General features: G+C 38.0%; 1 protein-coding gene across 1 annotated transcript in view; it reads left to right on the top strand.

The window, feature by feature from the left end:
- The window catches only part of ADGRG7 (adhesion G protein-coupled receptor G7), a 170,824-nt gene that overhangs the window by 131,003 nt on the left and 16,973 nt on the right, over window positions 1-22,848 (top strand). The window contains exon 12 of the mRNA XM_053705210.1: window positions 13,070-13,231. Coding sequence (XP_053561185.1) covers window positions 13,070-13,231 — 162 coding nt within the window. The remainder of the gene's footprint in view (window positions 1-13,069; window positions 13,232-22,848) is intronic.

Consider the following 22,848-nt stretch of genomic DNA (forward strand, 5'->3'; position numbering starts at 1 on the left):
AGGGACGGCAGATTAGGGGTTAATATGTTTATTATAGTGGGGGCGGCAGATTAGGGTTAATAAGTGTAGGTAGATTGTGGCGACATTGGGGGCGGGAGATTAGGGGTTAATAAATATAATGTAGATGTTGGCGATGTTGGGGCAGCAGATTAGGGGTTAATAAGTATAATGTAGGTGGCGGCGATGTCCGGAGCGGCAGATTAGGGGTTAATAAGTATAATGTAAGTGTCGGCGATGTCGGGGGTGGCAGATTAGGGGTTAATAAGTGTAAGATTAGGGGTGTTTAGACTCGGGGTTCATGTTAGGGTGTTAGGTGTAAACATAAAATTTGTTTCCCCATAGGAATCAATGGGGCTGCGTTACTGAGCTTAAAGGGCCATGATACCCACATTTTTTCTTTCATGATTTAGAAAGATAATGCATTTTTAAACATCTTTCTAATTTACTTCTATTATCTAATTTGTTTTATTCTCTTGATATTCTTTGCTGAAAAGAATATCTAGATATGCTCAGTAGCTACTGATTGGTTGCTGCACATAGAAGCCTCATGTGATTGGCTCACCCATGTGCATTGCTTTTTCTTCAAATAAGGATATCTAAAAAATTAAGCAAAATAAATAATAGAAGTAAATTGTAATGTTGTTTAAAATTGTATGTTCTATCTGAATCATGAAAGAAAGATTTTGAGTTTAGTGGCCCTTTAACGCTGCTTTATTGCAGGTGTTAGACTTTTTCTCAGCTGGCTCTTCCCATTGATGTCTATGGGGAAATCGTGTACGAGCACGTACAACTAGCTCACCGCTGACTTAAGCAGCGCTGGTATTGGAGTGCGGTATGGAGCACAATTTTGCTCTACGCTCACTTCTTGCCTTTTAACGCTGGGTTTGTAAAAACCTGTAATACCAACATGCAAGTTAATACCGCACCCCTCATACCGCAAAACTTGTAATCTGGCCATTTGTAATTTAAGAATTTGTGCCCTGGACAATAATTCTGAGTGACAGCCACTGCAGAGAGCTGTGACACATTAGGGAGTCTCTTGGCTAAGGGTATGGCTAGAGATATGTTCATATGTTGAGGTACATAAGTGACAGTCATCTTTTAAAATCTGCTGCTCTGCTGAGTGTACCTAATTTTATATATGCCTTGAAAAAAATGAGTGGTTACATTTAATTTTGCTGCTTCTAATGTTTCTCTATTTAATCAAATAAAAAAAATGTATGCTTACCTGATAAATTTATTTCTCTTGTGGTGTATCCAGTCCACAGATTCTTCCATTACTTGTGGGATATTCTCCTTCCCAACAGGAAGCTGCAAGAGGATCACCCACAGCAGAGCTGTCTATATAGCTCCTCCCCTAACTGCCACCTCCAGTCATTCGACCGAAGACAAGCAAGAGAAAGGAGAAACTATAGGGTGCAGTGGTGACTGTAGTTTAAAAATAAAAAAAAAACACCTGCCTTAAAATGACAGGGCGGGCCGTGGACTGGATACACCACAAGAGAAATAAATTTATCAGATAAGCATAAATTTTGTTTTCTCTTGTAAGGTGTATCCAGTCCACGGATTCATCCATTACTTGTGGGATACCAATACCAAAGCTATAGGACACGGATGAAAGGAGGGACAAGGCAGGCGCTTAAACGGAAGGCACCACTGCCTGTAAGACCTTTCTCCCAAAAAATAGCCCCCGAAGAAGCAAAAGTATCAAATTTGTAGAATTTAGAAAAAGTATGAAGCGAGGACCAAGTCGCCGTCTTACAAATCTGTTCAAAAGAAGCTTCATTTTTAAAAGCCCATGTGGAAGCCACCGCTCTAGTGGAATGAGCTGTAATTCTTTCAGGAGGCTGCTGGCCACTGTGGCCAGCAGTCTCATAAGCTAAGCGGATTATACTTCTTAACCAAAAGGAAAGAGAAGTTGCTGAAGCCTTTTGGCCTCTCCTCTGTCCAGAGTAGACAACAAACAATGCAGATGTTTGACAAAAATCTTTAGTAGCTTGTAAATAAAACTTTAAAGCACGAACCACGTCAAGATTGTGTAATAGACGTTCCTTCTTTGAAGAAGGATTAGGACACAGTGACAGAACGACAATCTCCTGATTGATATTCTTATTAGATACCACCTTAGGAAGAAACCCAGGTTTGGTACGCAAAACTACCTTATCTGCATGGAAGATCAGATAACGGGAGTCACACTGCAAGGCAGATAACTCTGAAACTCTTCGAGCCGAAGAGATAGCTACCAAAAACAGAACTTTCCAAGATAAAAGCTTAATATCTATGGAATGCAGAGGTTCAAACAGAACCCCTTGAAGAACTTTAAGAACTAAATTTAAACTCCATGGCGGAGCAACAGGTTTAAACACAGGCTTGATTCTAACTAAAGCCTGACAAAACGCCTGAACGTCTGGGACATCCGCCAGATGCTTGTGCAAAAGAATAGACAGAGCAGAAATCTGTCCCTTTAAGGAACTAGCTGACAATCCCTTCTCCAATCCTTCCTGGAGAAAAGATAATATCCTGGGAATCCTGACTTTACTCCATGAGTAACCCTTGGATTCACACCAATGAAAATATTTACACCATATCTTATGATAGATTTTCCTGGTGACAGACTTTCGAGCCTGAATTAAGGTATCAATGACCGATTCAGAGAAACCACGTTTTGATAAAATCAAGCGTTCAATCTCCAAGCAGTCAGACGCAGAGAAATTAGATTTGGATGGTTGAAAGGACCCTGAAGTAGAAGGTCCTGCCTCAGCGGTAGAGTCCATGGTGGAAGGGATGACATGTCCACCAGATCTGCATACCAAGTCCTGCGTGGCCATGCAGGTGCTATCAAAATCACCGAAGCTCTCTTCTGCTTGATCTTGGCAATCAGACGAGGGAGCAGAGGAAACGGTGGAAACACATAAGCCAGGTTGAAAGACCAAGGCGCTGCTAGAGCATCTATCAGCGCTGCCTTGGGATCCCTGGACCTGGATCCGTAACAAGGAAGCTTGGCGTTCTGACGAGACGCCATGAGATCCAGTTCTGGTTTACCCCAAAGTAGAATTAACTGTGCAAACACCTCCAGATGGATTTCCCACTCCCCCGGATGAAAAGTCTGTCGACTTAGAAAATCCGCCTCCCAGTTCTCTACTCCTGGGATATGGATAGCTGATAGATGGCAAGAGTGAACCTCTGCCCATAGAATTATTTTTGAAACCTCCAACATTGCTAGGGAACTCCTTGTTCCCCCTTGATGGTTGATGTAGGCTACAGTCGTGATGTTGTCCGACTGAAATCTGATGAACCTGACCGCAGCTAGCTGAGGCCAAGCCTGAAGAGCATTGAATATCGCTCTCAGTTCCAGAATATTTATTGGAAGGAGTGACTCCTCCTGAGTCCACGATCCCTGAGCCTTCAGGGAGTTCCAGACTGCACCCCAGCCCAGAAGGCTGGCATCTGTCGTTACTATTGTCCAATCTGGCCTGCGGAAGGTCATACCTTTGGACAGATGGACCCGAGATGACCACCAGAGAAGAGAATCCCTGGTCTCTTGATCCAGATTTAGTAGAGGGGACAAATCTGCGTAATCCCCATTCCACTGACTGAACATGCAGAGTTGCAGCGGTCTGAGATGTAGGCGGGCAAACGGCACTATGTCCATTGCCGCTACTATTAAGCTGATTACTTACATACACTGAGCCACTGAAGGGCGAGAAGTAGAATAAAGAACACGGCAGGAATTTAGAAGTTTTGCCAACCTGGCCTCTGTCAGGTAAATCTTCATTTCTACAGAATCTATCAGAGTTCCTAGGAAGGAAACTCTTGTGAGAGGGGATAGAGAACTTTTTTCTTCGTTCACTTTCCACCCATGCAACCTCAGAAATGCCAGAACAATGTCTGTATGGCACCTGGCGATTTGAAAATTCAACGCCTGTATTAGAATGTCGTCTAGGTAAGGGGCTACGGCTATACCCCGTGGCCTTAGGACCGCTAGGAGTGACCCCAGAACCTTCGTAAATATTCTTGGTGCCATAGCTAACCCAAAGGGAAGCGCCACAAACTGGTAATGCCTGTCTAGGAAGGCGAACCTGAGAAACCGATGATGATCTCTATGTATCGGAAAGTGCAGATAAGCATCCTTTAAGTCCACGGTAGTCATATATTGACCCTCCTGGATCATAGGTAGGATGGTTCGAATAGTCTCCATCTTGAAGGATGGGACCCTGAGAAATTTGTTTAGGATCTTGAGATCTAAGATTGGTCTGAAGGTTCCCTCTTTCTTGGGAACCACAAACAGATTTGAATAGAAGCCTTGCCCCTGTTCCTCCTTTGGAACTGGGTGGATCACTCCCATAACTAGGAGGTCTTGAACACAATGTAAGAATGCCTCTCTCTTTATCTGGTTTGCAGATAATTGTGAGAGATGAAATCTTCCTTTTGGGGAAGAAGCTTTGAAGTCCAGAAGATATCCCTGGGACACAATTTCCAATGCCCAGGGATCCTGGACATCTCTTGCCCAAGCCTTGACGAAGAGAGAAAGTCTGCCCCCTACTACATCCGTTACCGGATCGGGGGCTGATCTTTCATGCTGTCTTAGAGGCAGCAGCAGGTTTTTTGGCCTGCTTTACTTTGTTCCAAGCCTGGTTAGGTCTCCAGACCGGCTTGGACTGGGCAAAATTTCTCTCTTGTTTTGTATTAGAGGAAGCTGAAGCTGCGCCACTCTTGAAGTTTCGAAAGGCACGAAAATTAGGCTGTTTGGTCCATAATTTGTTGGACCTATTCTGAGGAAGGGAGTGACCTTTTCCTCCAGTAATATCAGAAATGATCTCCTTCAGTCCAGGCCCAAATAAGGTCTGCCCCTTGAAGGGAATGTTGAGAAGCTTAGACTTTGAAGTAACGTCAGCTGACCAGGATTTAAGCCATAGCGCCCTACGCGCCTGAATAGCAAAACCTGAGTTCTTAGCCGTTAGTTTGGTTAAATGAACAACGGCGTCAGAAACAAATGAATTGGCTAGCTTAAGAGCTTTAAGCTTGTCAAGGATATCATCCAATGGGGTTTCTACCTGTAGAGCCTCTTCTAAAGACTCAAACCAGAAGGCCGCAGCAGCAGTGACAGGGGCAATGCATGCAAGGGGCTGGAGAATAAAACCTTGTTGAATAAAAATTTTCTTAAGGTAACCCTCTAATTTTTTGTCCATTGGATCTAGAAAAGCACAACTGTCCTCGATAGGGATAGTTGTACGGTTCGCTAGAGTAGAGACTGCTCTCTCCACCTTAGGGACCGTTTGCCACAAGTCCCGTGTAGCGGCATATATGGGAAACATCTTTTTAAAAACAGGAGGGGGAGAGAACGGTACACCTGGTCTATCCCATTCCTTAGTAATAATTTCTGAAAACCTCTTAGGTATTGGAAAAACATCAGTGTAAACAGGCACTGCGTAGTATTTATCCAATTTACACAATTTCTCTGGGACTAAAATGGCGTCACAGTCATCCAGAGTTGCTAAAACCTCCCTGAGCAACATGCGGAGGTGTTCAAGCTTAAATTTAAATGTAGACATATCAGAATCAGGTTGAAGTGTCTTCCCTGAGTCAGAAAAATCACCCACAGATAGAAGCTCTCCTTCTTCGGCTTCTGCATATTGTGAGGGTATATCGGACATAGCTACTAAAGCATCAGAGAGCTCTGTATTTTTTCTAGCCCCAGAGCTGTCTCGCTTTCCTTGTAACCCTGGCAGTTTGGACAATACTTCTGTAAGAGTATGATTCATAACTGCCGCCATGTCTTGTAAAGTATACACAATGGGCGCGCTAGATGTACTTGGCCCCCCTTGAGCGGGAGTTAAAGGCTCTGACACGTGGGGAGAGTTAGTCGGCATAACTTCCCCCTTGTCAATTTCCTCTGGTGATAAATCTTTTAAAGCCAGAATATGGTCTTTATAACTTATAGTAAGATGAGTGCATTTGGTACACATTCTAAGAGGGGGTTCCACAATGGCTTCTAAACATAATGAACAAGGAGTTTCCTCTATGTCAGACATGTTTAACAGACTAGTAATGAGACCAGCAAGCTTTGAAAACACTTTAATTAATGTGAAAAAGCAGAATATAAAAAACGGTACTGTGCCTTTAAGGGAAAAAAACAAACACAAAAACTGCAAAACAGTGAAAAAAGCAGTTAACTCTATGAAATTTTTACAGTGTATATAATAGACTAAAATAGCATTGCACCCACCTGCAAATGGATGATTAACCCCTCAGGTTCAAAAACGAAGCAAAAAAACGGTAAAACCCGTTATAACAGTCACAAGCAAACTGCCACAGCTCTACTGTGGCTCCAACCTTCCCATAAAACGACTTTTGTAGGCACAAAAACCCTTTACAGAGGTCCAATATGACAGGGGACTCCTTCAGGGAAGCTGGATGTCTCAGAATGTAAAAAACAACTGCGCAACTAGAGCGCGAAAATAGGCCTCTCCCACCATGCACTCAAAGTCAGAGGGCCTTAAAAAACTATTCCTAGGAGTAAAATAACAGCCATGTGGAAAACTAGGCCCCAAATAAAGATTTATCATCTCAGTAAAAAACGTTCCTTTATATATATATATATATATATATATAACGTTTTACATACTAAGCCATAATAGAAAGTAATATGAAAATTACCCTTTACTGCAAGCATGATGCCAGTCGTTATTAAATCACTGCAATCAGGCTTGCCTTAACTATATCAGGCACTGTCAGCATTTTCTAGCTCTTATCATCCTCTAGAAAAAAATATACTGAACATACCTCAGGGCAGTTAATTCTGCAGGCCGTTCTCCCAGCTGAAGTTTCCCCATACTCTTCAGTTATGTGTGAGAACAGCAGTGGACCTTAGTTACAACCTGCTAAGATCATCAAAAACCTCAGGCAAATTCTTCTTCTAATTTCTGCCTGAGGTAAAAAAACAGTACAACCCCGGCACCGTTTAAAAATAACAAACTTTTGATTGAAGATAAACTACACTAATTCACCACATCTATCTAGCTACTTCCCTTGTCAAGAGCTGCAAGAGAATGACTGGAGGTCAAGTAATGGATGAATCCGTGGACTGGATACACCTTACAAGAGAAATTTTTCATTTAGTTTTCAAATGCTATATTTCAATATTATGCATATGCATATCTATACATCTATCTATATATTATCTATCTATCTATTTATCTATCTATCTATCTATCTATCGACATTGATTATCTTAGACTTACATCATTAGCCTATAGGAAAATAAACTAAAACCATTTTTGTAAGGTTCCATCTGTTATTGTGACCTTGAAAGTTAGGATACTTGAACCTGATGCAGATGTAGAGTTTATGTATGGGCCTGGGATGATGGGTGTAATGGGAACATAAACAGACTGAAAAAATAGCAATACCATTTCCTGTAACAGGCCAGGTCGGTAATGAGGATGCAAAAACTGGATTTTGCAATCTTAAATCTGTTACAGTCATATCAGCAAAATGGAAGCCAAAACTGGACTGGATCAGCAACATGGAAGCACATACTGAATCTGGCAATCTTGCAGTCTGGAAAGGCCTATGTCAGCAATACCAAAGCAGGACTGGACAAGTTTTTAGTCAGGATAGATTGCATCAGCCACTTTTATTGGCCAGGCTTTTAGTTAGAATTGGCCAGATCAGAAATTTGTAGAAATGACATAACATACAGATTGGTCTTGCAACCTGTAGACAGGACAGATAGACACCGTGACAGGTACAGGAACCAAACATGGTTTGGGCTACTTTAGTAATAATGTTGAATGTAGGGATGGGCGAATGTTTCTAAAAATTCGAAATTTAAAACGAATTTTGATACATTCGTTCATTCGAATCGAATTTTGAATGTTTTTATAACATTCTATTTTCGAATTTTCGTTTTCAAATTTTTCAATAAAATTAAAAAATATTCGTTTGAATAATAGAATTTTTAGCTATGTATTTATTCAATTTCAAAATGTAATATTCGAATTCGAATGTGACATTCAAATTCGAAATAGTATGTCTAGTCTACAACTGTGTTTAATAAATGTAATATTCGAATTCGAATGCTACATTTGAATGTCACATTCTAATTTGAAATAGTATTTCTAGTCTAATACTGTGTTTTTTAAATGTAATCAAATTCGAATGTGATATTCGATTTGAATGTGACATTCGAATTCAAAATAGTATTTCTAGTCTAATACTGTGTTTTATAAATGTAATATTCAAATTAGAATGTGATATTCGATTCGAATGTGACATTCCAATTTGAAATAGTGTTTCTAGTCTACAATTGTGGTTTATAAATGTAATATTCGAATTCGAAAGTGACATTTGAATTCGAATGTGACATTCAAATTCGAATGTGACATTCGAAAAATGTAAATAACATTCGAAAATTAAATTTTTAAGAATATTCGTTCTTATCAAAATTCTATTATGTAAATCGAATTTCTACAATAACATTCGTTCTAACATTCGAATTTGAATATAAACACATTCGCCCATCCCTAGTTGAATGCCATTAATGTGATATTATGGGCTTGCTATTATTAACTGTGAATATAGGATGTAGAGGCGCAGGTCTTAATGATGTATCCTTTTTGTGGTGTTTGCACACTGAGGAGTAAAAAAACTTGGCTTGTGATTTGTAGAAGTTAACACCAAATAATTTGTGCAGTATACTTACTCCGAAAAATTCAGAGTTCAGCCTCTTCAAATAAGATGTTGGCAAAGTTTGCCCATTCTTTAGATGTGAGTGTATCTATAAACAATGAAGGTCACACTGAAAATGGTTGTATCTCACAATGTGTATAAAGTGCAATATACTCACTCTGAATAATTCGGAATCCGGTTCCTCAAAAGGGTTATGGCAGTAAAGGTACTTCCAAAAGGCAGCAGAGAAAATACTTGTTGTATAAAACAAATATTTATTGAAACATGTTGGATAAAAGCTCTTATTTTGGCTCTACGCATTTCAGCGACAAAATCGTCTTTATCAAGAGCAGTAAAAAGTTTGGAAGTGCTGCCTATGGAATGTTACAGGTGCTTTTATACAGGTAATCAGGGTTCTTGTTCCGGTGATACACCGGAATAGGACTCACAATTAATACAACATTTTTACCTTTAGTTTATTTCCATCCGATTAATTTCAAGAGTCATGCAATATATATATTTGCTTAAGCCATCTTGCTTAAATTCTCTATAATTCGCCAAATCGGATAGATATAAACAGACTATTTACGTAAAAAGATCGTTAACCAATCACAATGTGTATAAAGTCTCACAATGTGTATAAAGTGCAATATACTCACTCCGAATAATTCGGAATCCGGTTCCTCAAAAGGTTTATAGCTGTAAAGGTACTTCCAAAAGGCAGCAGAGAAAATACTTGTTGTATAAAACAAATATTTATTGAAACATGTTGGATAAAAGCTCTTATTTTGGCTCTACGCATTTCAGCGACAAAATCGTCTTTATCAAGAGCAGTAAAAAGTTTGGAAGTGCTGCCTATGGAATGTTACAGGTGCTTTTATACAGGTAATCAGGGTTCTTGTTCCGGTGATACACCGGGATAGGACTCACAATTAATACAACATTTTTACCTTTATTTTATTTCCATCCGATTAATTTCAATAGTCATGCAATATATATATATTTGCTTAAGCCATCTTGCTTAAATTCTCTATAATTCGCCAAATCGGATAGATATAAACAGACTATTTACGTAAAAAGATCGTTAACCAATCAAATTTAAGCAAATAATAGTTCCCTTTCGAGTACCGATCTTGTATGTCTCCCTTTCAGGTCCGATGAAAGTCTCGCTATCACATGTCGTGGTTGGACCAATCGTATGGTGAGCGCTGTTCCCAAGACTTTGTTTAGCTTGTTCATATGTTTATTGAAAACAAGCTAAACAAAGTCTTGGGAACAGCGCTCACCATACGATTGGTCCAACCATGACATGTGATAGCGAGACTTTCATCGGACCTGAAAGGGAGACATACAATATCGGGACTCGAAAGGGAACTTTTATTTGCTTCAATTTGATTGGTTAATGATCTTTTTCCGTAAAAAGTCTGTTTATATCTATCCGATTTGACGAATTATAGAGAATTTAAGCAAGATGGCTTAAGCAAATATATATTTTGCATGACTCTTGAAATTAATCGGATGGAGATAAACTAAAGGTAAAAATGTTGTATTAATTGTGAGTCCTATCCCGGTGTATCACCGGAACAGGAACCCTGATTACCTGTATAAAAGCACCTGTAACATTCCATAGGTAGCACTTCCAAACTTTTTACTGCTCTTGATAAAGACGATTTTGTCGTTGAAACGTGTAGAGCCAAAATAAGAGCTTTTATCCAACATGTTTTAATAAATATTTTTTTTTTACATCAAGTATTTTCTCTGCTGCCTTTTGGAAGTACCTTTACAGCTATAACCCTTTTGAGGAACAGGATTCCGAATTATTCGGAGTGAGTATATTGCACTTTATACACATTGTGAGATACAACCATTTTCAGTGTGACCTTCATTGCTTATAGATACACTCACATCTAAAGAATGGGCAAACTTTGCCAACATCTTATTTGAAGAGGCTGAACTCTGAATTTTTCGGAGTAAGTATACTGCACAAATTATTTGGTGTTAACTTCTACAAATCACAAGCCAAGTTTTTTACTCCTCAGTGTGCAAACACCACAAAAAGGATACATCATTAAGACCTGCGCCTCTACATCCTATATTCACTTATCTAAAACCAATCCTTTGGGAGAGACTGATAGAAGGCAGCGGTCGCACTAGAGGGGAGTACCTTTCTCTAATTATTCTAGTCATTCTGTACAGTTTGTTGTTCTAACATCTATCATATCTGTATAGTATTCGAAATTGTTCTATTATTAACTCTGACCTTGTTGCTATTAAAGTGGGACTTATTATTATTATGCCAACTACAGAGTATTAAAGGGACACTGAACCCATATTTTTTCTTTCATGATTCAGATAGAGCATGCAATTTTAAGCAACTTTCTAATTTACTCCTATTATCAATTTTGCTTTGTTCTCTTGCTATCTTTATTTAAAAAAGAAGGCATCTAAGCTTTTATTTGGTTCAGAACTCTGGACAGCACTTTTTTATTGGTGGATACATTTATCCACCAATCAGCAAGGATAACCCAGGTTATTTACCAAAAAATGGGCCGGCATCTAAACTTACATTCTTGCATTTCAAATAAAGATACCAAGAGAATGAAGAAAATTTGTTAATAGGAGTAAATTAGAAAGTTGCTTAATATGTCTGAATCATGAAAGAAAACATTTGGGTTCAGTGTTCCTTTAAAGATATGGGAAAATGCTTCTTTTGGTTTATTTTTTATATTTAAAATAGCTTGTTTTGCTCATCAAAAACCTTATCTGTCACTTTCTCTATATGCCCAATGCTTAAGTACATATAATACTATGCAGCTAGTCTAAGGGGTAAATTTATTAAGGTGCAGACGGACATGATACGCTGTATCATATCATGTCCGCCGCACATTGATAAATGCTGACAACATACGCTGTCGGCATTTATCATTGCACCAGCAGTTCTAGTAAACTGCTTGTGCAATGCCGCCCCCTGCAGATTCGCGGCCAATCAGCTGCGAGCAGGGGTGTAAATCAACCCAATCGTATCCGTTCGGGCAGATTGCTGTCCGCCACCTCAGAGGTGGTGGACGAGTTAAGGAGCAGCATTCTTAGGACCGCTGCTTCTTAACTTCCGGTTCAGGCGGACCTGAAGCGGAGTGGGTCAGAAGAAGCATCTGCTGCTTCATAAATCGACCCCTAAGTAGATAATGGGAAACAATAAGGAAAAAAGGTGTATAATGGTTTGTATGTGATCACACTCTATCTAGACCCTATTGACTTGATTAGAGAAAAACTGCTTTATTGGACAGTAAATGAAGACTTAAGTGAGTTGTTTGTTGTTGATGTAAGAGCTGATCTAGGCAATTACATTTTCAAAATTAAGATGAAATTTAGTGTACATATGTAACATAATATAGGTATATATAGTTATATAATACATCTCTTTAAATAATCTTATTTCGTTATGATTAGCATAGAATTTTTTACTGCTTGTACAATGTAGGTCAACCAGCAACTTTCACGCTTATTTGATTTTAACCCAGTAAGAAACTAGCCTTGCAGGTGTAACAGGACATAATGACATTTGGCAGTTGCTCTGGGTGTGGTGGTTTCTACAATACAGCTTAAAATAAAAAAGAAAACCTCACATAGATATTACACTATATAAAAAAAACACGAAGGGGCATATTTACCATTGTGCGAGTGGACATGATCCGATATTGCGGATCATGTCCGCTGCACATCGATAAATGCCGACAGCATATGCTCTAGGCATTTATTATTGCAATGCCACCCCCTGCAGATTCGCGGACAATAAGCGGCAAGCAGGGGGTGTCAATCAACCCGATTGTATTGGATTGGGTTGATTTTCACGATGTCTGTCCGCCGCCTCAGAGCAGGCGGACAGGTTATGGAGCAGCGGTCTTTAGACCGCTGCTTCATAACTCGTGGCGAGCCTTCAGGAGTTTGATAATTTGGCCCCAAAGACTTGTGTACTTGATGATTTTTTATTAAAACAGGTGCTAGAAAATAATGAGATTACATATATATATATATATGTCTTTCATGTAGTAGTAATTATTAGGCATGTGCATTCTGATCCTTTGTTAGGATTTAAATGTGGTAGTATTAGCTATTCGAGCCAGGTTGATTCTTGTGCAAGATCATTCACCACGTTAAGATCTGTGTGAATCCATTCTGGCTCCAAAAAGATCTGAATAGTGCATACTTCTGCATCCTGACAAAGGATCCGAATGCACGTACCTAATAATTATTATTTTATTTACTTTACTGTTTACTGTATACTTAACTGTTTTATATGTGTGATTAATATACAGTATATATATATATACACATATTATACATAGATGTCTCTTTTATGTAGTAATTATTTTTTATTTGCTTCTCTGTTCATCTACAGCTGCTGGCTGGCTGCCTTGGACAGGAAAGGGAAATTTGATCTAACAAAGCCAATGTTGTGGGCTTTCCTTGTGCCAGTGGGGATCATTCTTCTGATAAACATTTCCATTTTGATTACAGTTATATGGAAAACTTTTCGTGGACACAATTCTAAATTAAGAAGGTAAATATTATACAAAACTAGAACGTGCAAATACTAAATAAATATTAATCAAATACACAAACTCTGTACACTGTTTACATGTTGTAGCAGAGACTAAAGGATTCTATGAAGATATCTTATGTCACAAAAATTGGAAAGATAAGTGAGTTTAAGTGAACAGACAACCGGAATAACACAAGTTCAAATGGCTGAATAGATGTCTCCAGTGTTAGTGAATCTAGGATGCAGTTTTATATTTGATAAATCATATGTAAAAATATTGTCTTGCCTTTATAAAGTCCTATACAACTCTCAATAACAAAGTCATATTCATTGCAATCTTCTCTCTATCACCCCCACCACCACCTTCAAGACATTTAAATATATTTTCCAAACTAATCAAATTACATACACCATTCTATATTGGCTGCTTCGCTTTCCCAGTCCTACTTCTGGATTTACATAGCAGAGTAAGCAAAAATCCTAACATTAACCTACAAAGCACTTACTAACATAGCTGTCTCAATACCTCAATTTTACTTTTTCATGGTGTTTTTTGTACCCATGTATAGTGCTGCTGAATATGTTAGCATTTAAGGCGGGCTGTATCAGCAGATGTTATACTGATGTTATAATCTTGTTCGCTATTTCCTATGTAAGTCAGTTATCCTGCTATGTTTTGCACACAATGGGCAAGATTACATATGCGGAGTCGCCCGCAAAAGCAGGCGTCTGCTGTTTTTAGTCGGATATTGCTATTACATATACGGCGCTGCATATATATCCTGCACGTATATTTCACCCGTCACCCGCTAATTTTACTCCCATAAACTAACAATGAACCGGCATTGCAAGTCGGTATCACATATTCAGCACAAGGACTTTTGCGGCGAAAATTGAGACATTTTACTCTATTTCCACCTCGCCACACATAGGCAGGTGCAGCAAGCCTTGTGCTGAATATATAAGTACCATAACTGCCTAGAAGTATTAACGCATGTGCAATATATTCCTGTCAACCACCATCCCCCCACCGCAATAACTAAATAAAATGTATTTACCCCTAATACGCCAACCCCCACATTGCAAATTACATAATAAAGTTATTAACCCCTAATCCACCATTCACCCACATCCCAATCTAACTAATAAAAAGGTAGATTGCGAGTTATGCTTGCTATAGGGAATTTAACGAACGCAAAAAAAGTTGCGTTATTTGACTCCATATCGCTACCATTACAAGTTTTGAAACAGCCGGCTTGTGCGTGTGATATGGTGGCATTGAGCTCCATACCGCACAAAATTCAAGCGCTGTTTTGACGTGCTCGTGCACGCTTTCCCAATAGACATCAATGGAAAAAACCTAACACCTGCGATCGCGGAATGAAATGCTCCGTAACGCAGCCCCATTGATGTCTATGGGGAAAAAAAGTAACGTTTAAACCTAACACCCTAACATAAATCTAAGCCTAAACACCCCTAATCTGCTGCCCCGACATTGCTGCCACCTACATAATGTTATTAACCCCTAATCTGCCGCTCCAGATATTGTCGCAACTATACTAAAGTTATTAACCCCTATTCCCTCGCACCCCAAAATCACCCACACTATAATAAATCTATTAACCCCCATTCTGCCACTCCCCGACATCGCTGCCACTAAATAAAGCTATTAACCCCTAAACCTCTGTCATCCCACATCACTACCACTAAATAAACCTATTGACCCCTAAACTGCCATCCCTACATCGCAGCAACCTAAATTAAACTATTAACCCCTAAACCTAACCCTAAACCTAACACCCCCTAACTTTAACATAATTAAAATAGAGCTAAATTAAAGCTAAATAACTAAATAATACATATTTAAAACTAAATACATACTTACCTGTAAAATAAAACCTAAGCTAGCTACAATATAACTAATAGTTATATTGTAGCTAGCTTAGGTTTTATTTTTATTTCACAGGTAAGTTTGTATTTATTTTAACTAGGTAGACTAGTTAGTAAATAATTATTAACTATTTACTAACTACCTAGTTAAAATAAATACAAACTTACCTGTGAAATAAAACCTAAGCTGCCTTACACTAAAACCTACCATTACAAAAAATAAAAATCACTAAAATTACAAAAAATAAAAAAACTACCATTAGAAAAAATAACAAACGAAATTATCCAAAATAATAAAAAATATTCCTATTCTAATACCCTTTTAAAAAAATAAAAAACCCACCCCAAAATAAAAAAACCTAATCTATAATAAACTACCAAGGGGCCTTAAAAGGGCCTTTTGTAGGGCATTGCCCTTAAAGGGACAGTCTAGGCCAAAATAAACTTTCATGATTCAGATAGAGCATGTAATTTTAAACAATTTTCCAATTTACTTTTATCACCAATTTTGCTTTGTTTTCTTGGTATTCTTAGTGGAAAGCTTAACCTAGGGGGTTCATATGCTAATTTCTTAGACCTTGAAGGCCACCTCTTTTCAGAATGCATTTTATTAGTTTTTCACCACTAGAGGGTGTTAGTTCACGTATTTCATATAGGTAACACTGTGCTCTTGCACGTGAAGTTATCTGGGAGCAGGCACTGAAATAAAGGGGCAGTTTTCAGAGGCTTAGATACAAGATAATCACAGAAGTTAAAAGTATATTAATATAACTGTGTTGGTTATGCAAAACTGGGGAATGGGTAATAAAGGGATTATCTATCTTTTAAAACAATAAAAATTCTGTTGCAGACTGTCCCTTTAAGATAACAGTTCTTTTCCTACAAAAGAAAAACAAACAGTATACAAACCCCAACCCCTCGAACACACGAAATAAAAATAAAGTAAAACCTAATCTACCCATTGCCCTGAAAAGGGCATTTGTATGGGCATTGCCCTTAAAAGGGCATTCAGCTCTTTTATGAAAACCCTAATCTAAAAATAAAAACCCACCCCAAATGAAAAAATACATTACACAAAATAACGAATTATCCAAAATATTAAAAAATATTCTTATTCTAATATCCATTTTAAAAAAAACACCCCAAAATAAAAGAAATCTAATCTAGAATAAACTACCAATAGCCCTTAAAAGGACCTTTTGTAGGGCATTGCCCTAAAGATATCAGCTCGTTTTCTGAAAAAAATACAAAGACCCACTAATATTACAAACCCACAAAATAAAAAAAATATCTAAAAAACCTAATCTACCCATTGCCCTGAAAAGGGCATTTGTATGGTCATTGTACTGAAAAGGGCATTCAGCTCTTTTACTGCCCTTAAAAGGGCATTCAGCTCTATTGGTAGTTTATTCTTAGATTGGGGGGGGGTTATTTTGAGGTGGCTTTTTTATTTTTATAGGGGTATTAGATAAGGTTTACATTTTTAAATATATTTTTTTTGGATAATTTTTTTATTTTTTGTAATATTAGATTATTTTATTTTAATTGAATCTTAGTTTTTTATGTAATGCTAGGTTTTTTTTATTTATATTTTAAGTTAGGATTTTTTTTATTTTGGTACTTTAATTAATTTATTAGTAAGGTAGTCTTTTTTATTTTATGTAATTTAGGGGGTGTTAGATTAGGGGATTTAGGGATTAGATTAATTCTTTGCATTGTGGGGGATGGCGGTTAAGGGGTTAATTAGGTAGATTGCATTTTGGGTGGGTGGCGGTTTAGGAGTTAATACTTTAATTAGGGTGTTTGTGTAGTGGGTGAATGGCGGATTAGGGGTTAATCACTTTCGACTAGATTATGAGTTTTGTGTTATTAGGGGTGCGGTATTAACTTGCACTGCGGTATTAACTTGCACATTATTGTCCCCGCTCACTTACCTGAAGCGCTGGTATTACAGGTTTTTCTAAACCCGGCGTTAAAAGACAAGAAGTGAGCGTAGAGCAAAATTGAGCTCCATACCGCACTTCAATACCAGCTCTGCTTAAGTCAGCGGTGAGCTGGTTGTACGTGCTTGTACATGATTTCCCAATAAACATCAATGGAGAGAGCAATAAAGCAGCGTAAAGCTCCGTAACACAGCCCCATTGATTCCTATGGGGAAAGAAAATGTATGTTTACACCTAACACCCTAACATAAACCCCGAGTCTAAACACCCCTAATCTTACACCTACATTATATTTATTAACCCCTAATCTGCCACTCCGGACATCGCCACCACTATAATAAACATATTAACCCCTAAACCGCCGCACTCCCACATCTCAAATACTATTTAAATATTATTAACCCCTAATCTGTTGCCCCTAACATCGCCACCACCTAAGCCCTAATCTGCCGCCCCCAACATCGCCGCCACTATACTAAAGTTATTAACCCCTAAACCTAGGTCTAAACCTAACCCTAACACCCCCTAACTTAAATATAATTAAAATAAATCTAACTAAGAATTCCTATCATTAACTAAATAATTCCTATTTAAAACTAAATACTTACCTATAAAATAAACCCTAATATAGCTACAATATAACTAATAGTTACATTGTATCTAGCTTAGGGTTTATTTTTATTTTACAGGCAAGTTTGTATTTATTTTAAATAGGTAGAATAGTTACTAAATAGTTATTAACTATTTACTAACTACCTAGCTAAAATAAATCCAAATTTACCTGTAAAATAAAACCTAACCTTAGTTACACTAACACCTAACCTTACAGTACAATTAAATAAATTACCAAAATTAAATACAATTAACAAAATTAAATGCAAATACCTAAATTACAAAAACCCCCCACTAAATTACACATAATAAAAAATAAATTACAAGATATTTAAACAAATTACACCTAATCTAATAGCCCTATCAAAGTAAAAAAGCCCCCCCAAAATAAAAAAAAAAAACCCTAGCCTAAACTTAACTACCAATAGCCCTTAAAAGGGCCTTTTGCGGGGCATTGCCCCAAATACTTCAGCTCTTTTACCTAACAGTAAAACCCACCACCCACACAACCAACCCCCCCAAATAAAAACCTAACTAAAAAAAACTAAGCTCCCCATTGCCATGAAAAGGGCATTTGGATGGGCATTGCCCTTAAAAGGGCATTTAGCTCTATTGCTGCCCAAACCTAATCTAAAACTAAAACCCACCCAATAAACCCTTAAAAAAACCTAACACTAACCCCCGAAGATCCACTTACAGTTTTGAAGAGCTGACATCCATCGTCAACGAAGCCGGGAGAAGTCCTCAACGAAGCCGGGAGAAGTATTCATCCAAGCCGGCAGAAGTGGTCCTCCAGACGGGCAGAAGTCTTCTTCAAGACGGCATCTTCTATCTTCATCCATCCGGCACAGAGCGGGTCCATCTTCAAGACATCCAGCGCGAAGCATCCTCTTCTTCCGACAACTCCCGACAATGAAAGTTCCTTTAAGTGACGTCATCCAATCAGCCAATAGAATGCGAGCTCAATCCTATTGGCTGATTGGATCAGCCAATAGGATTGAAGTTCAATCCTATTGGATAATTGCATTAGCCAATAGGATTTTTTCAACCTTATTTCCGATTGGCTGATAGAATTCTATCAGCCAATCGGAATCTAAGGGAAGCTATCTTGGATGACGTCACTTAAAGGAACCTTCATTCATCAGGAGTCGTCGGAAGAAGAGGATGCTCTGCGCCGGATGTCTTGAAGATGGACCCGCTCCGTGCTGGATGGATGAACATAGGAGATGCCGTCTAGATGAAGACTTCTGCCCGTCTGGAGGACCACTTCTGCCGGCTTGGATGAATACTTCTCCCGGCTTCGTTGAGGACTTCTCCTGGCTTCGTTGAGGACTTCTACCAGCTTCGTTGACGATGGATGTTGGCTCTTCAAAACTGTAAGTGGATCTTCGGGGGTTAGTGTTAGGTTTTTTTTAAGGGTTTATTGGGTGGGTTTTAGTTTTAGATTAGGGTTTGGGCAGCAATAGAGCTAAATGCCCTTTTAAGGGCAGTGCCCATCCAAATGCCCTTTTCAGTGCAATGGGGAGCTTAGTTTTTTTTAGTTAGGGTTTTATTTGGGGGGTTGGTTATGTGGGTGGTGGGTTTTACTGTTGGGGGGTTGTTTGTATTTTTTTTACAGGTAAAAGAGCTTATTTCTTTGGGGCAATGCCCCGCAAAAGGCCCTTTTAAGGGCTATTGGTAGTTTAGTTTAGGCTAGGTTTTTTTTTATTTTGGGGGGGGGCTTTTTTATTTTGATAGGGCTATTAGATTAGATGTAATTAGTTTAAATATCTTGTAATTTGTTTTTATTTTGTGTAATGTAGTGTTTTTTTTTTGCAATTTAGGTATTTGTATTTAATTTTGTTAATTGTATTTAATTTAGTTAATTTATTTAATTGTACTGTAAGGTTAGGTGTTAGTGTAAGGTTTGGTTTTATTTTACAGGTAAATTTGTATTTATTTTAGCTAGTTAGTTAGTAAATAGTTAATAAATATTTAGTAACTATTCTACCTAGTTAAAATAAATACAAACTTGCCTGTAAAATAAACTATTAGTTATATTGTAGGTAGCTTAGGGTTTATTTTATAGGTATTTAGTTTTAAATGGGAATTATTTAGTTTATTATATGAATTTTTAGTTAGATTTATTTTAATTATATTTAAGTGAGGAAGTGTTAGGGTTAGGTTTAGACTTAGGTTTAGGGGTTAATAAATTGAATATAGTGGCGGCGACGTTGGGGGAGGCAGATTAGGGGTTAATAAATGTAGGTAGGGGCGGCAGATTAGGGGTTAATAATATTTAACTAATGTTTGTGAGGCAGTGGTGCAGCGGTTTAGGGGTTAATATGTTTATTATAGTGGCAGCGATGTCGGGAGCGGCAGATTAGAGGTTAATCATTTTATTTTAGTGTTTGCAATGTGGGAGGGCCTCGGTTTTGGGATTAATAGGTAGTTTATGGGTGTTAGTGTACTTTTTAACACTTTAGTTATGAGTTTTATGCTACAGCTTTGTACTAAAAAACTACAAAACTACAAAAACTACTGACTTTAGAATGCGTTACGAATTTTGCGGAATAGGCTGTACCGTTCACTATTTGACCTAAAAAAAAGCTTGTAATACCGGCGCAACGGAAGTCCCATTAAAAAAAGACTTTACGCAAATTGCGTAAGTTAATTTGCGGTACGGCCAAAAAGTGTGCGGAATAGCTGTACCTACAAGACTCGCTTTAGTAGCGGTAGTAAAAAAGCAGCATTATGAGCCTTAACGCTGCTTTTTTTACTCATAATGCAAAACTCGTGATCTAGCAGTTTATTAGGTAGATTGCAATGTGGGGGGTTGGCGGTTTAGGTGTTAATACTTTAATAAGGTTATTTGCATTGTGGGTGAATGGTGGATTAGGGGTTAATCTCTTTCGCCTAGATTACGAGTTGTGCATTATGAGCTGTGCATTGCTAACTGGCAGTTTATTGTCATCGCTCACTTTCCTGCAGCACTGATATTACAGGTTTTTATCAACCCGGTGTTAACAGGCAAGAAGTGAGCGTAAAGCAAAATTGCGCTCCATACTGCACTCCAATACCAGCGCTGCTTAAGTAAGCGGTGAGCTGGTTATACGTGCTTGTGCATGATTTCCCCATAGTCATCAATGGGGAGAGCCGGCTGAGAAAAGGTTTAACACATGTCAAAAAGCAGCGTAAAACTCAGTAACGCAGCCCCATTGATTCCTATGGGGAAACACATTTTATGTTTACACCTAACACCCTAACATGAACCCAGAGTCTAAACACCCCTAATCTTACACTTATTAACCCCTAATCTGCCGCCCCCGACATCGCCGACAACTACATTATACTGATTAACCCCTAATCTGCCGCTTCGGACATCGCCACCACCTACATTATACTTATGCACCCCTAATCTGCTGCCCCCAACATCGCCGACACCTACATTATATTTATTAACCCCTAATCTCCCTCCACCAATGTCGCTGCAACCTACCTACATTTATTAACCCCTAATCTGCCGCCCCAACATTGCCGCCACTATTCTAAAGGTATTAACCCCTAACCCTAAGTCTAACCCTAACCCTAACACCCCCTAACTTAAATATAATTTAAATAAATATAAATAAAATTACTATCATTAACTAAATTATTCCTATTTAAAACTAAATACTTACCTATAAAATAAACCCTAAGGTAGCTACAATATAACTAATAGTTACATTGTAGCTAGCTTAGGGTTTATTTTTATTTTACAGGCAAGTTTGTATTTATTTTAACTAGGTAAAATAGTTATTAAATAGTTATTAACTATTTACTAACTACCTAGCTAAAATAAATACAAATTTACCTGTAAAATGAAACTTAACCTAAGTTACACTGACACCTAACACTACACTACAATTAAAATAATTACCAAAATTAAATACAATTAAATAAATTAAATACAATTAGCTAAATTACAAAAAAACAAACAAACACTTAATTACAGAAAATAAAAACAAATTACAAGATATATAAACTAATTACACCTAATCTATTTTTTAGGTTAGGGCTTTGGGCAGCAATAGAGCTAAATGCCCTTTTAAGGGCAATGCCCATCCAAATGCCCTTTTCAGGGCAATGGGGAGCTTAGGTTTTTTTAGTTAGGGTTTTATTTGGGGGGTTGGTTGTGTGGGTGGTGGGTTTTACTGTTGGGGGGGTTGTTTGTATTTTTTTTTCAGGTAAAAGAGCTGATTTCTTTGGGGCAATGCCCCGCAAAAGACCCTTTTAAGGGCTATTGATAGTTTAGTTTAGGCTAGGGTTTTTTTTTTATTTTGGGGGGTCTTTTTATTTTGATAGGGCTCTTAGATTAGGTGTAATTAGTTTAAATATCTTGTAATTTGTTTTTTATTTTCTGTAATTTAGTGGGGGGGTTTTGTTGTAATTTAGCTAATTGTATTTAATTTATTTAATTGTATTTAATTTAGGTAAGTTATTTAATTGTAGTGTAGTGTTAGTGTAACTTAGGTTTGTTTTTATTTTACAGGTAAAATAAATTATTAGGGGTTAATAATATTTAACTAATGTTTGCGAGGCGGGAGTGTGGCGGTTTAGGGGTTAATATGTTTATTCTAGTGGCGGTGATGTCCGGAGCGGCAGATTAGGGGTTAAAATTTTTATTTTAGTGTTTGCGATGCGGGAGGGCCGCGGTTTAGGGGTTAATAGGTAGTTTATGGGTGTTAGTGTACTTTTTAGCACTTTAGTTATGAGTTTTATGCTACGGCTTTGTAGCGTAAAACTCATAACTACTGACTTTAAAATGCGTTAGGAATCTTGGCAGTAGAGGGTGTACCGCTCACTTTTTGGCCTCCCAGGACAAACTCGTAATACCGGCGCTATGGAAGTCCCATAGAAAAAAGCCTTTACGAAATTTATGTAAATTGGCTTGCGGTAAGGCCACAAAAGTGTACGGTACACCTATACCTGCAAGACTCGTAGTAGCAGTGGGCGTAAAAAAGCAGCGTTAGGACCTGTTAACGCTATATTTTTATCTTAACGCACAACTCATAATTTAGCCGTTTATTAGGTAGATTGCGATGTGGGGGGTTGGTGGTTTAGTGGTTAATAACTGTCACCTAGATTACAAGTTTTGCGCTATAGTGGGTGTGATACGAACGCAACAAAAGTTGCATTATTTCACCCTCCATAGCACTGCCATTATGAGTT

This window comes from Bombina bombina, chromosome 3, assembly GCF_027579735.1.
Source record: "Bombina bombina isolate aBomBom1 chromosome 3, aBomBom1.pri, whole genome shotgun sequence".
Classification (NCBI taxonomy): domain Eukaryota; kingdom Metazoa; phylum Chordata; class Amphibia; order Anura; family Bombinatoridae; genus Bombina; species Bombina bombina.